We start from the raw sequence: 15,671 nt of genomic DNA, 5'->3' as shown, positions 1-15,671 counted from the left end.
AGCGTTATTTTTTGTCTGTGCCCAAAATTCCCGGTAAGAAACATATCATATTTATGTGTTTAAAGTGGGGGGGGGGGGGGGGAAAAAAAGTGCGTGTGGGAAATTTGAGCCTGAATGAGTTTGCCAGGTAAGACTCCAAAGGAAATATAAAATCAAACATAAGTAGTTGTCAGGTACAATTTAGAAAACTGTTGAAAATTAGTCTGTGCTGGTGAATAGACAGATGTTCGTGGAGGAGAATAAAACGCTGTCTGAGAAAGCCACTTCGTTTTGCTGCACATACAATCAAACTTCACTAAAACATGCATATATGAAACTAATCGACAGACACTGGGATCAACTTCTAAGCAGCTTCAGAGACCCAGCAGTGTGTCTGCAGCGCGGCGCATGCCCCCACCCCACCCCTGCCCATGCATTTTCGTCCCAGCCATGCTCCTAAGCCCGTTGGGCACTTACCCCTACGTCAACGAGAAGCGGATCTAACCTGTGCGACAAACGACCCTTTAATACACTTGGGGACCGCTTGGCACTTCTAAACTCTACCCCCGGGGTGAAGCGGTGTTAGTGCCTCATACCACACAGATGCACAAGCATGCACGGTCTCGTTTAAAAATCAGGCCCAGACATCATATATTCACATATCCTTAATGCAGCGCACAGAATTATACAGACGTACACAGTCGGTTATAAAATCTGCTTCTTGAATTTCCACGTTACGCATTATTTGCGGGAAAACGTTATGATGACCACATGCAAAGCGTAAGCATCCTGGTTATCAAACCCCTTTAACAGTAAACCATGCAGATGGTTAATCAAAATATTGGACATCACTCTTTCATTTCCAAAACGTATTTGTGATTTTTTTTATTTTTTTATTCTTTTTTTAAAAAATATTCCCCAGGTGAAGTCCATGAAGGACTCCAGCTTTTTGGATTTATTGCATCCATAAGTCATCGGTTGAGTGTGTGCAAGAGCTTTGCATTTTCTAAGGCACAATTTTAAGGAAGTAACAGGTAACTTTCCAGCAGATAGTCACAATGTCCTCCGGTGACAATATCGTACATGGGTTTTCAACGACACCCAGTTTTGCACGGGTATGCGATGCACATGCAGACAACTGCCTAGCGTTTAAATAAATAGTTGCTAGCTACAGAACAACTCCAAATTATTGCTTCCCTAATAACCACTTCGTTCCCATTTATTGACACATCAAAGGATGTGCACATAGACCAAATAAATCTCTATCAATTTTGTTTTAACGTGGTTTTAAGGCAGAATAAGTAGATTTTTCCCCCCCCCCCCTCCATTTTAAGTTGCATCATGAACTGCTAAAATAGGATATTTCCAATAACTGTTTACAAAACTGTGCTAGGATATTTTATACTTGTAACACGTCCCCTGACCTTGTCCGTGTATTGCAGATCAAGTGACACAGCTCCGACCGAGCTGCTGGATCACTTTAGTAAGGAACACGTGCTTAATCAAAAAGCACAAAGGAAAACTGGCCCAAACATAAGCAAGTTAAAGGTGGGGGTTTTTTTTGCCTATTGCTGCTAGCCTCCTCCCTGCCCCGCTCCTGCGATCCCGGGTTTTTCTGGCTTTTTTGGGGTGGGTGGATGGAGGAACGCAGGTTCCAGGCTGTTCAAGTCCCTGCTCTGGAGGGCATCCAAACCACATGTGTTTCTCCGCGTGAGAGTTCCATCTACCGCAGTGTAGGAAGCGAAGGAGCAGATCTCACACCAGCTCGGCCCATCCGTGGGCAAGGTACAGGCCAAAGAGAAGAGCTTCGCCCAAGCACCAAACCGCGGCTCAGAGCCTCACAGTTCAGCCGTGTCCACCCCCTCGGCCGCCTCTCCCCCCATGTCACCTTTCAGCCAGTTCAATAACAACTCAGCTGCTGAACTTAGGAAGAAGGATTGCTCCTGATGGGAACTTTGCCATCGTTAACGGTATGCAGGCTTTAAGTTTAATGAAGAAATCTTTATTTGAGAGAATATTAAGCTATAGTCATGAACATTACTTGAGGTACACAAACAAAAACAAAACAAAAAAATCCTATCAACTAAAGGTGCAATAATTTATTTGTATAACTCCTACCCTCCACTGAAGGTAATATAAACACAAAACGCTGCAGAATTACAGGATGTATTATCAAACTAGTCTCTGTATAAAAAAAGTTATAGCTTCAGTTATAACAGAGAAGTCGTGCTGTGATGTTTAGTTTTTCAAATGCACTGATTAGATACTATCTTAAAATTACTTCTCAAGTTGGCATATTCTATAAAGGTTCTGTAAACTTAAACATTTTAATTCCTAGAAATATTAAAACAAAACAGCTTTATTGCATGTTTATTTTCTTATTACTTTCAAAAGAATAAGGTAACAGACTGGAAATCATAAGCATACCTGAAAGGTGGGATTTTTTTTTTTTTTCAATAGTACTTAGGCTTTGCCTTCCCAAACATGATCATATATATTTTGCAAATTTCTTAAGAAAGGGAAAAACCAACATATTGCATTTTAAAGGAGCAGATGCTGCGTTTTTATGAGTTTTTCAAAATGAGATGAGAGCCATGATGTCCATGGATTCAAGCTCTTACAAGTGATTGTCTGGAGGCAGCCGATACATACGAGAGGAGAGTTCCTTCTTGGAAGTTATTAGGACTGAAAGTCATGTCACAATGTAGTTGGCTGTCCAGCAGCTGGGCAAAACAAAACCAAAACAAGTCATTAGTTGACAAATTTTAACAAACATACATAGGCTTTTTTTAATGTGATCTCTAAGACTCAAAAACCCGCATCTGTAAATATATGTATCATTCGTGCCCTGCTTCTCTTTCCTCCTGCAAAGCTGGGGCACTAACTGCAAAGAAAGATTCAGGATAACTCCAGTGGAAATCTATTTTCCGTGCCACATGGACAGATACATTCTGCATGCACTTCTATTTCATTTTACTCCCAAAATACTTGTGGGTGTATTTACTTTCAGGCCCTGCAGTGGCAAAATAGTAAAGCAAAGGACTGACGAGTCGTCTTTAGCTGTGCCTGGGTTGTGTTACGTGGTAATACAGAGCCCTTGTGTTATTTGGCCATACAGGGAATCTCAGGAATTTACTTCTTACCTTTGACTTCAACACTCACAAACCTGTAAATATTCCCCATGTTTGACACTGAACACTGAGTTCCCTTTCTTGTGAGAGGTTTTGTTTATTTGAAAAACAGAAATATTTTGGATCCTGGACCAGTACATAATTTTTAATGTTTTTTTCTCAGTTTTCAATAATTTATTTTGAAACAGAATTGTCTGCAGTTTCAAATAAGCTTCTTGCAGCCAAAATATTTAATCGAGATGTCCATAAGCATCTCAAAACAATAGTGATTAATTCAGGGTTGGTCAGAGATGGGCAGTTGTGCGCGTTGCTGCACAGGTTTTCAGATGTAGCCGCAGGGGCAGGAAGGCACGAGCTGTGCAATCAAGCAACTGATTTTATATTTAGCATCAGACTTCCCTGAACTGAAAGGCAAAACACCAACATTGCATCAGTTTGTTCTTCATTTCAGACATGGAGTTGGTCAATTTCTAGTTAAAAATGAACAACAAAGCGTATTTGCAGTTCTATCAAAATCAGTTCCTTTGAAACTGCCATCAAGAGTCAGTGTAACTTAAATTCAACTAACTCGTATTTGAGATTTTTTCACGAGGAATGAACACAAAGGGAAGTGGCAATTTGTAGGAAAAAAAGACAAACCCTTGCCATTATTATTCCTCAGGAACCATACATTTCCTCAAAACCTATTGCCTGTGTCGCGGACCTGGTTACTGTTGTGCCAGGGATGTACAAATGCAAAACCTGACTGCACAAAACCCTGTACGCAGCTCCGTACTGCATTTTCTAGCACTGCTGCTGTAGAAATGATGATGGAGGGGGTGATTTCTACAGCATATAATCTGATAAATAACTTATTTGAGCCTTCATCTATCCTTAAGGGACCTGACTTTTTATTTAAGCAAAAAGGATTAAGAAGAAAAGGAAAATATGACTTTTATCACCTTCCTCGTTTTTTTTTTTTTTTGTGTGTGTGTAAAGATGGATATGCAAATGTGCATTTTAAAGGCCAGGACCTCATCCACATGAGGAAGGTTTATAGTATGCAGCCTGAAGAGGAAAAGCTGTTTTTAAATGTGTCAGGTTAAATAAATAATAATAAAATGTTGCTAACATTTCTTAGCAGAATTTAAAAAAAAAAATAATCACTAAACAAATGGTTATACAATAGCACCCTCTAGCTCTGCTGATGGGGAAATATCTCCCTCCTGAGATCACGGGAAAAAAAAAATTTCTCATCAGAGAAAAAAAAATAATCTGTTCTTGTGCTGGCAAAGGTAGGGAGGTATCTTTCCTACTTCTGGATTTCTACAGCCACTGCTTTTGAGAGAAAAGACAGGAAATAGTAAGTGAAAAGAGACACTTATCAGTTAGGACCGTAGGCAGTGAATATACTAAACACTAACACGTAACAGGAAGGCAACGGTTACTCCCATGGTTTTCTCCTGCATCTTACTGTTTTCCACAAAGTAGGACCCCGCAGGAGCACTGCCCATCCCATACCACTGGTGACATCGGGGTGAAGCTGAAATGCTCTAGCAATTTGGTATCAGTCACAGAAATCCAGGACTAGGAAGGGCATTAAAGTGACCTGCTCTAAGGCAGAAAAATGCATCAAGTTTTTTTCTGACATGCTCATGTCTGGCTCGTTCTTCCAAACGTGCAGCAAGCGACACTTTAGCACACGTCTGGGGATACCAACACAAGGATTCATCACAAGTTACAGAATGTTCCTAATATTTTACATGGCCATTTTGTCTGCAAAGGGAGGCCTGGAGACATAAAAAATGGGAACTTTCCAAACCAGGCCCAGGGTCCTAGACCTAGTAGAAGTATCTACATAGTCTCATGTGATGTGACAGATCCAAGCCTCCAGGACATGCAATATGTGTGCCTGGTGTAGGAGTTTATATTTATGCACAGAAACAGCCTTTAAGTCTAATACTGTTGAGCAGAGATCCTCTGGCCAAGATTTAATGGGCTTGGAAACCTTTTTTTGACACAAGAGGATGATTAAAATGGCATGGGAAGGTTCCCCTCCCCATGGCGAAGCCATGCCTGAGTGGCAAAGCCAGGAGGAGACAAACCCATCAGTTAAAATCATAGCAACAGTATTGTTAGAGTTCATTGTCCTTCGGACAGGATTTGGTACTTACTTCTGGATCGGATATAACAATCGTTGCAGTTAAGAAGACCATTTCTAATCCTGACATCTGTCCCACTTGCTGCGTCTCCCAGCTGTCCCTTGCAAATGCCACACTGTCAATTGAAGAGCAGAGGAAGTAAGAGAGACGCTATGCCCTGTCACAGCTCTTCCCAAATTCTGACTTTTGTTTCAACAGTTCTTGGAGCAGTGAGAAAAAATAACCCCCCAGAAGCCAGTCCATACTCCTAGGGAGCACTGCAAATCAGTGAAAGGGTTTTTTAGCGCCAAGGGTATTTAGGACTGGATTTCAGCAATCTCCGCTTACACAGAAGTGAAGTCTAGTAATTTTAAGGGACATCTGATTTTTAACGTTGCATTCTGGAGCCCGTCCATTTGTGATGGACAAAGCTTAGAGAGGCCAGAGGTTTAGCTTGGGTAAATGTTTAGAAAAAAGAAGGCCTCAGGAATGTCTAATATCAATTAGGCCAGAGACAATAGAAATGGACAATTTCTGAGTTCTCTAGAAAACACTTTCTTGAGCCATTTAAAGACTGAAACACTCAAGAAGAGTCAAGGAGTATTTCTGTTGACAGCTGTGGTGAAAGCCAGAATACATCATCCATCCCACAGCCCAAGATTTCCAATCATGGGTCAGATCAAAGATGGCTTTGGGACTGATCATTTTTTTTCAGAAAAAAAAAAAGAAATCACAAAGTAACGAATGTTATATTTAAAAACAATGAGTAAAACAGGGAAATTATATGATGCTTCCCTCTGTAAGTGAGAAGCTAAGTTTGCTTGCTAAATCACAGGTTTTAGTCCAATTACCATGTCTGACAGCAAAATAACACATTAGCTGCATTTCTTTCACTTCTCTACAAACACACACACACACGCAAACAAACATACATACATAACAAATCCCTCGGTCCTCTCCTTTTCAATTTCACATCTACAGCCGTCAATATACTCTCTCCTCACACTGTGCACAACTTGAGATTTTTCTTAACAAAGCAGCAGGCATACCCTGAAGCACTGAATATGGAAATAAAGACCGAGCGTCTCAATAATCATGGCAGCTCCTTTTCCAAGAGGAAGCCCACAGGTTGAGCAAAGCTTCTTTCCACTGACAGACCTAGGAGACAAACATGACTTTAAGAAAAGCAAACAGTGACTGATGCTAAAACGTAGCCAAATGTTTGCACAGGTTTATGGAGAGTGACAGGATGGGAGGAAGGAGCACTGGGGGGTTTCACGTAAATACACGTTGGTCCTTCAGCCATGTTGCTGAGTCTGCCTCGCAGACAAGCAAGCAGAGAACTTAAAATGCTTGAACGCACAGCAGCTCAGCTCCGTTACCCCTCCAGTCTGCTGTGCTAGATCAAGAGAGATGCGAGCCTCTTAACAGAGGCCCGGATGGCAGGGAACCATGCCTGTGGATTACCCAGACCCACTCAACGCCACAGCAATCAAAGCAGACATTCATATGAGTTACCTAAGCCAGATTCTCAGCCTGGAAAATTTCCAGTTTGTTTGCAAATAGGTTTGCTTTGCGCAAGGCAGAAGGCGGGGATGTGCTTGTACACCCAAACAAGCTGGCAAAGTCAACAGTAGCAGCGTGACTGCGGGAGCACAGAGCAGGCACCGGGCACTTGGTAACTGCAGTCCGCGCTGCTGCAGCTACACGCCTGTTAGTATTCCAACTAGTTAGAGGAAAGCTGAAATCAGATCTCCAAATGCAATGCAAAAATACTTCAACTCTCTCCTTACACTTCAGTCCTGTCTAGACCTTTCCAGTAAATCATCTGTTTGATGACAGCTGGGGGAGGGATCGGTGCCCCAGGAATAACTGGTACCCTTTTCGTAGGGTTTTTAACGGCACTGCAGGTGTGCACTTGCATGTGTTTCACACTCTTCCCTTCTCACCTGTCTGCCAGCCTGCCAGAGCTGACGTTCGTCTAGTGAGACGAACCCGAGGCAAAAAGGGATCCCTTGTCATGTGTCATCCATGTTTGTTTCAGCCCGGGATGAAACCGGGAGAGGAATTTCAGGAGACTTCATGAGTTTCAAAAAGATGGATTGATGAAATTGTACACAGATGAGCAAGTTTACAATATCTTGCTTTATGTTTATGGTGCAACAACATAATAAGCCACCAACAGAGATGGATCTGGACTGTATCATTATAAAAAAGCCATTAAAAAAAGAGAGAAAAAAGAGACAGAAGCAGCAGAAAGACTCATCATGACCAGAAAACTGTCCTTGCTTCCATCTAATCTCTGTCACTCCTGAGCCCATCCTTCTTTATCCCAGCATGCACAGTGACAGCCCAGGCACATCACTGTCTTTTCTTGTTGCTTCATTCTCGTTATTCCTTTCGGAATAATTTCCCTGGTTTCTTCTCCTCCTCTACAACTTTAAGCCTTTTGCTCACAACCCTCTGTGTTATTCTTGAGTCCATCTTTGTTTTCACTTCTCCAGTACCAGAATTATCGTAAGGACAAGTTAATGCATTGAATCAAAGAATAAAGTGCTTTGGGATTTTTTTTTAAGAGATGTTTTCTAATGTTTTAGTGGAACAATGAATTACATCCCACCCATTATTTCCAAAATTAAGGTTTATTTCAGGAAAAGATCTTGGAAAAGATCTCAGATCAGGACATAGCTACTAAGTACTGTGAAGTAGCTATCAAGACTAGCTACATGTCGCCAGAAATGATCTGCAATACCACCAAAACTGCAGCTATAATTAGCAAAAAGAGAAGAAATTGTTCATATAAAAAATGGCCCAATAGATTCATGTCAATGCAAATGGCACCAGAAGGAGGGCTTTGCTATCAAACATGAAGAAAAATGTTATTTAAATAGAACAAAAAGCTGCTATGGCTTCTGTGTTGCATGACTTCACCCTATTTAATGAGCCAACTGGTTTTAATATGTCCCAAATTATCAGTGATTCTATCAGGCTACAGTTAACATTTATTTAGAGTTTGTACATGTATCTCATTGAAAGCTGCACAGTTCATTGCCCGAGGGAATCAAACCTCCAGGAGACTACCGTGAATGCAGGCAAATTAAAAAACAAAGCAAAAAAAAAAAAGCAGAAAAGCAAAATGTATTTCAAGTTTGTAAATTGAGCGCTCTGAACTCACGCTCTGCTGCTGACTTTGACTGGGCCTTATATTATCCCATTCTAATTTCAGTAAAATTTCAATGATCAAGCAGAGTCCTACAGCTGCCTTCTCAACTGTGTTATTTTAAAACACAACAATACTGCTGCAGTAGGCAAGAAATACGGCAGAGGGAGCTACATGTTTATTACGTGGATGGTTATGAATTGCCACATTTAGAAGAATTAATAGTGCATCCACATAATATTAGTGTGATTTACACCGCAGCAGTTCACCAGCAAGATGTATTCAGGTCTGCAAAATTCCTTATTGACCTTTTGTACCTGTTGGGTGACTGAATCGGAGCAGCAGGAGAGCAGGGAGACGATGGCCCGGATCGGAAGTTCTCATGATAGCCTGCCCTAAAATACAGGAGAGAAAATGCATTACTACAGCTGAAGAACTAGTGAAAACAGAGGGTTTGTATGGAGAAATTCCAGCTGACGGATTTCAGGATTCCCAGCTCTAAAGAAAACAAGGTATAAATTTGCTCTCCATTTTGACACATCATTTCCATAGTTTACTACTATTTCTATCCATTCTACCCTGCAAGAGTTTGGTGAGAAAAACCATGCATCAGAAATCATAGGATTGATTCAACCGCTCACTGCTCAAAGCTGTTTACAGATTAAGTAACAATTTTCTCAAACACACAGGAGCAGTCTGTTATGAGGATTAGGTAATCAAACCTCAATCTGCATTAGTTTTGGCTGGATACAAGCTTCAGAGACCTAACGCTTATTTTGCAGGAGGCTGTGTTCATATATATGCTAATGAAAACAGATGCTCCTTTCTCATTACATAGGTACACTTTTTGCAAATATGAGGTAAACATATCTCTTGTTTACTGAAAGAACTGGTGTTGCTTTTTAGTAATGCTCACTCCAAAACATGAGGCAAAGCAGCAGAGAAGAAAAAAACACCTCATCAAATGTAAAGGAGAAAGAAACTACTAATCTTCTTTTAAAAGCTCTAATCCTTAAAAAACTAGAGAGTAGCACTCAATGCACATTTCGAAGCTGGGGAATGAAGCTCTCGGGTACCAACTTCAAAGAGGCAGACTTCACCTGACATTTCCCCCCTGGTATTTAATCACTTACTGGCTATAAATGTTTGTTTTAGGGACTTAAATGAAGCACGTGAACAGTTACGCAAATGAGTGTTTAAAGAGCTAAGGAGAGAGAGGACAGAGAATGGCAAGCAGGAGGTGTCCTCCCTCGTGAAACTAGTTACTGGGGTACCCGTAACGAGAAACAAAGTGGATAAACGTTAGCAGTCGTGGTGGGAAAGCCAGGAATCAAAGGTGTCTGCACACTGCAGGACTACCCATGAAACTTAACCGATAAAGAACGCTCAGTAGGAATGCAAGGGAGAGCAGAGTAAGCAGGACTTCTCAACCCCTGCAATAACATTTATTTCGCATTCTTACCTCTTTGTTTCTCCTGCGGAGCTCGGCTGTTGTCCCGCACTCTGGCCCAGGAATGGTCTCTGCCGAATGTCCTCTGCACGATGTGGGGACTGCTTTGTCAGCAACTGCTGATTCCAGGAGACATCTACCATGGGAGGTGGGGAAATCTCAATACTTGTGATAAAATACTTTTGTCAATACTTATAGACCAGCATAGCTTATGGGCACACCATGAAGGAGACATGAGACGTTACTTAAAAATAAGTTCTCAGAAACCCCACACGAAGTCAGAGACAGGCTCTGCTACACCAGAAGACCTCTCTGGGACAACGTCCCCCTGCATTACCTCCACATACACATGACCTGCCCTGCTGCTGAATCTCAGTTTATGAAAGGGGAAAGGGAGAGGTCAAACAGCCATCCATGGGTAGCACTTGAGAAAATAACATATTTCTTTCCTAAGGATGGAAGCACCAGAGAGACAGAAACTTCCCATGGTGGCTGGGGATCCAAACTTCTCAATAGCAAGAGTTAAGAGGAAGGTGGCGTAGTCACTGTTCTCCATGAGCCTACTGATAAATGGACTTCTTCCTTTGTAATTTCCTTCTGTGTTTCAGATGGTTGCACAAGGCTCAGTGATGGTCGCCGCCTCCCAGCAATAGGCAATGATCCGTGTGATGCCCAGGCAGCCGGCCATCCCACCTTTGAGACACAGCACACTGCCTGGATCCTTCCAGACAAATTCTGTGGCTCACAGGCTGGGGAGAGCCTTACCCTGCTGCACACCAACCACCTGGTTTAGAGGAGAAGACAGACTTTGCTGGGGCCTATGAAAGGCCCGTTTCCTATTTTTGGTATCAAGACAAAAAAACCTCCACCCTAGTTCTGACTAGCCTAAGGACTTAAGAAGAGAGGAAGGACGTGCTGCTTTTAGGGGCAAGAAAGGAGCTGTCAGAATATTTGTAGGGGACCAAGTTGGTGAAGAGAACCTAGAAAAACAGCTGATCAGCAGAAGTTAAAAACTGTCAAACCTTTGAAGTTTGCTTAATCACTACTACAAATCCACAAGGATGGATTGCTGGGTAATATCTTCTGCTTTCTCTATTTGAGCAATGTTTATCAAAGCACTAAGAATACAATAAAACCGTGCCAGAGAATGCAAGCCCACCAAATTTAATAAACTGAATTTGCATTTGGAGCAAGTAATAACATTGAAATCTTTTCTATCCATAGGCATTTCAGTTTTTAGAATAATCAATTTTTATGCTAGACAGAAGACAAAAATCTAAAATTTGATTTCAAAATCTACATTTGCTTTTTGTTGTTAGTCCTGCTTATTCACTTTCCACCATTCACTTGCATTAGACAATAATGCTAAATTAGTGAATTTGCCTTCTTTTAGGATGATCCTGTTGACAGAAACATTTTGGGGAAATTCCTTCATTCAAGAAACATCAATACTTACGGGATCTTAAAAAAATCTATTAATTTTAAATGCCATCAGACATTTCTAATGACAAAATTGAGACAGGTGTCACTTTAGACTTAGCTTGAAAAGGTTACACATCACAGGTAGTGATTTTTACCAGACTGAAATGGACATGAAGAATCGAATTAACTATCAAAACACAAAATAAGTGTTGGAAATATGCTCTCTGTATCAAGATAAATCCTATATGTATGTAAGATTACGTAAAAGATGGAAGATAACTGTGTTTAACTACTACTGTGAACACATGGGCCTAAAAACAAGATTCATACCTGCAGCTGAAACGCTCACATCTGATGAAAATAAGATTTTAAATTTCATCTTAACATATGTATCTTTACTAAAAGAAAGCAACTTTTGCATCTGAGGTATTCAAGTTTTGAAGATACGCATGTGCTGTTAATTTCCAAAATTCTTTGAGTTGAGATTTCAAGCCACTGTAAATACCTGTGAGATTTCTATTAGGAAAAGAATACATGCAGGAAAAGAAGACACACGTATGAAGAGTCTTGACTCTCACCCTGAGTCAACGGCAGATTCAGCCTGGCAGGCGAGCTCCGCTCCATGACCTGGTGCTCCTGTTCACCTCCTTTCAAGATACCCGTCTCTGGGTGTCCTGAGAGCACTCTATTTCCACTGCCAATAAAAATAAGTCACATTGTATAAATAAAGCCAGGAAAAATGCCGCCTAGAATATAATGGCAAAATCAGACTTCTTAATATCAGTCTATTTTTTGCAACAGGAATATTGTTATTGTGTCTGCAATGATAAAGCAAAATATAGCCATGAATTAACAAGTCCCCAAACATGCCAAGTCTTCCTGCCTCCCTCACACACTGCCACTTTACAGGCAGGAAAGATCATTCCAGATTTGTGGAAAATGGCTTATTTGCCGGAGAAACACCTTTTCTCAGTGTTCTCTATCCAGTGCTCAGCATCATCAGATGCTTCTCATCTCTGTGAAAGGCGTTATTAGCAGTTGGGCAAAGGACTTTGAACACCATCGGGCAAGTCAGGGTCCGGCACTTCCAAGACAGCCAGGCAATCTCACACAGATTCTGAATGAAAACAGCTACTGCTCCTTTATTCCTCCAAATGGCTTGTGAAACTTGTATGCAAGACACAGTGCAGCGACACACAGAGATGTCTGAGCTATCTGAGCTCCGAACTGGTTGATGCAAGAGTTTCAGCGAAGCCGTATGCTGCAAAGGCAAGCCTTCTGATATGCAAAACTAGCCCTGTACATTGCCATATATGCATAAGTCTGCAGCAAGTGAATATCGATCGGGATATATTACACCTATCACCAGGCCACCAGATGCTGATGCTCCCACATCAATCATAGGCAGATGTGACATCCCAGAAGTTTACAGAACGCAAAGCTTCACCGGGCTAAGAAATACTTAGGCTTGATCCATACCTCCTCTTTTCTTGCCAGAGTTCATTTTCCTTGCTTTTCAGAGACGGCATGCTGTCCTGCTCCCAGAGCAGCTTTTTCTGCCTTGTAACTTCTTTTTGTTTGCCCTCCTCTGGAGAGCTGTTTGAGTCAGTTGTGTTCTAGAAGACAGCAGGGGAGGGAACAAGGAGCTTTCCTTGAATCAGCGCACGCATGAAAAAAGCACAGGCTGCCCCACATATATGACACACCTCATTATCATACAGAACATCTCGCGTTGTACAGCGGAATCATTTGACCTTGCTAAGGCCAACTTTGGATTTAACAAAGACTTCAGCTAAAACAATCAACTAATTGTATTAAATTCAGTGTGAAACAAAAAAGTGAGGGACTGACCAATTATGAGATGGTGTTCAGGATAACAAAAGAAAACTACACTACATATTTTTGGCAGGAAGCCTTGAATGACTTTGAGAGTCTAGACCCTCTCCCACTGGACTTGGGAGGACTTTGTGAGGGACCTCAGCTTGCTGTCTCTGTCTTGGGGCAGAGCATTACTCACATGCTCTGGGCGTTCTCAAATGGCAACACCAGTACTACTTCCAAAATGGTACTGGAGTGGGTCATACCGGACTGGTGGAGCTTGGGTAAGCCATGGCATGAGATCCTTCACTTCTGGGTGCAGGCACTGCCCTGAACGTGGCATAAGCAACTCCACCCAGGAAGCTGCTGCTACACAGCCATGTGGATAATGGCTGATGCTCCTGCACAGGGATGAGTGATAAGAAGGGGCAGGAAGGTGAGATTAGAACCAGATGATACAGAACTCCTAAATTCTGGAGTTGAACACAAAAAGGCAGATGACTTCTTGGGTGTGCGTGCCTTAGGCAGGAGAAAATTATGTCTGGGAACCCCACATTCATTCCACTCATCTCAACTGGGGTGTCATTCTGTGATCTCTGGCGAATACTTATTTAATTAGATGCTAGATGCATCAAATTAAACATTTTGTGACGCATAAAAAAAATAAAAAAAATCAGAGAGTAAATATTCCTCCATTTGTTTTGCTGCTTTCTAGGATGGATGGTGGGAGAGAAACGGAGAAAAAGTGGGGAGGCAGGATTCAGTCTCATCTCATATATGCTTAAAGCACTGTCTTACACTCAAGATTTTGTATGCCGGAAAATCACTTCAGATGTTGTTGGCTTTGAGGAGGTAGTGAAAACAAACAGAAACAGGGGACTGTTTTTTCATAGCACCAGTTAAAGAAAAGAAGCAGCTGCAAAGAGAGAAAGTCTCACCCTCTGCTCTAGTCCAAAATGAGATGGTAGCAGTTTGCTTGGGAGTATGGCTCTTCAGTTATACAAATATACAACCTATAGCACTCTGAGGTATTACCAATTATGGAAGGGATCCTGGGAATACTCTGTTCCCAGACTTTGTTAGCCTTTAGTGAAGAATGACACTTCTCACTAAAGATGGCTTAGTCTTTATTGCCTCACTGCTCTGCGAGAAACTCACCACTGTCTTGTTTCCTTCAGTGGTAGAGGAAGAAGAGGAGAGGAGGTCAGCAGAGTTTGAAGAAACAATGAATGGAACTACAGTATCCTCAATTATCTTACGTTCCTAAAAAAAGAGCATCAGGAGCAAGTGGGGGTTAAAAATACAGAATGTAAACTATGAGCTTAAAGAGTAGAAGCATAAAGTTTGGCTATATGTCACATTTAGATGGCTAGGTAAGGACCTGTGGTACCCAGAACCTCAATTTTTAATCTGGTAACACCTCAATTTTTAATCTGCTTCAAGGTGTTGCACTCCCTTTCCTTTCACCATTACTATCTTTGAGACGGGATGCCAAAAACTGGAAAGAATATTCCACTTGGGATGGCATCACTGTTTCTCACACCACCAGTTTATTAAATTTCATATAAAAAAATTGTACATGAGAAACTTGCAGATCACAAGTATGGCCTTCAAGCACAGATGGTAAGACATCAATTTGCATAATGTACAACTAGTTAAACTGAAAACATGAATATTTTCAATTTCCTGCAATAATGACCCACATACACCACAAGAAAACGACTATCTTTTATATTGTCAAATTCTACAACTGCAAGCTTTGAACATTTCCTGTGAATTTTTTTTTTTTTTTTTTTAAAACAAGGCCAGTTTACAAAATATGTACGTGATCAAGCCCAAGGCAGGCAACAACTTCATCTGGAGTTCCACCAAGCCCAGGCACTAAGCATATGCCAAAATGCACAAGGTTCTGCCTCTGGAGGGAAGTCTGAGCGTGCCCAGACACAACCATACTGCCTCACCCTGACTTGCACGGCAATTAGACACCTCCACCTATGCGGAGCTTCTGAGGATACCTGTCTAAATATTTAAATATTTTTCCTCAGCGCCTATGGTAGTGTTTGAGAGAAACAATTCTCCTGAGAATTCAGCCTTGAGAAGGCTTTTCACTAATTAATCTAGGTATGGGATTTTTTTAGTTACGTAAGTGGGTGCATTTAAATACCAAAAAAGTCAATAAACAACCTCCTCCTTTGAGCCTTATACCTCCTCGTAGTATCTACGCTCCTCCTCTTCAACTTCTCTCTGCGCCTTTTCCCATTCCTCTTTCAGCTTGTCCTGCTCCTTCTGATACTTCTCCTGTAAGGGATACAAATACAGGTAAATTCAGAACATTCTGTATTAGGAGTAAATTCTGTAGTATCTCCACAGTGAAAATGAACCTGCCAAAAGTGGTTTAATCGGAAATTGGAAGGTAAAAATTTGAAACACCCATGGGTATCAAAAAAACCCTTATTTTCCTGCTCTTCCCACTTGTTTCTAGCACTTTCATTTAACACCTTCAAACCACAAGGAGCTTTTAACGTCCTAGAAGTTGTTTAATTTGTTAGAAGTTTTAAAATCTTTGGTCAGAAATGAAATTTATGCTTATC

The 15,671-nt window shown here is 41.3% G+C and overlaps 1 protein-coding gene across 5 annotated transcripts in view; it reads right to left on the bottom strand.

Moving 5' to 3' along the window:
- Window positions 1-1,294: 1,294 nt before the first annotated feature.
- LIMCH1 (LIM and calponin homology domains 1) overlaps window positions 1,295-15,671 on the bottom strand; it is a 182,544-nt gene continuing 168,167 nt past the window's right edge. For 4 of the 5 annotated variants that reach the window (XM_063336357.1, XM_063336356.1, XM_063336359.1 and 1 more), the window contains 9 exons: window positions 15,286-15,378; window positions 14,239-14,343; window positions 12,742-12,878; window positions 11,841-11,956; window positions 9,853-9,976; window positions 8,699-8,785; window positions 6,280-6,388; window positions 5,264-5,366; window positions 1,295-2,702 (listed from right to left, as the gene is read on the bottom strand). In XM_063336357.1, coding sequence (XP_063192427.1) covers window positions 2,677-2,702; window positions 5,264-5,366; window positions 6,280-6,388; window positions 8,699-8,785; window positions 9,853-9,976; window positions 11,841-11,956; window positions 12,742-12,878; window positions 14,239-14,343; window positions 15,286-15,378 — 900 coding nt within the window. In that variant the 3' untranslated portion in view covers window positions 1,295-2,676. The remainder of the gene's footprint in view (window positions 2,703-5,263; window positions 5,367-6,279; window positions 6,389-8,698; window positions 8,786-9,852; window positions 9,977-11,840; window positions 11,957-12,741; window positions 12,879-14,238; window positions 14,344-15,285; window positions 15,379-15,671) is intronic. The other variant, XM_063336358.1, reaches the window with a different exon arrangement.

This window comes from Chroicocephalus ridibundus, chromosome 5, assembly GCF_963924245.1.
Source record: "Chroicocephalus ridibundus chromosome 5, bChrRid1.1, whole genome shotgun sequence".
NCBI classification, from domain to species: Eukaryota; Metazoa; Chordata; class Aves; order Charadriiformes; family Laridae; genus Chroicocephalus; species Chroicocephalus ridibundus.
This window is presented reverse-complemented; position numbering and strand designations above follow the sequence as displayed.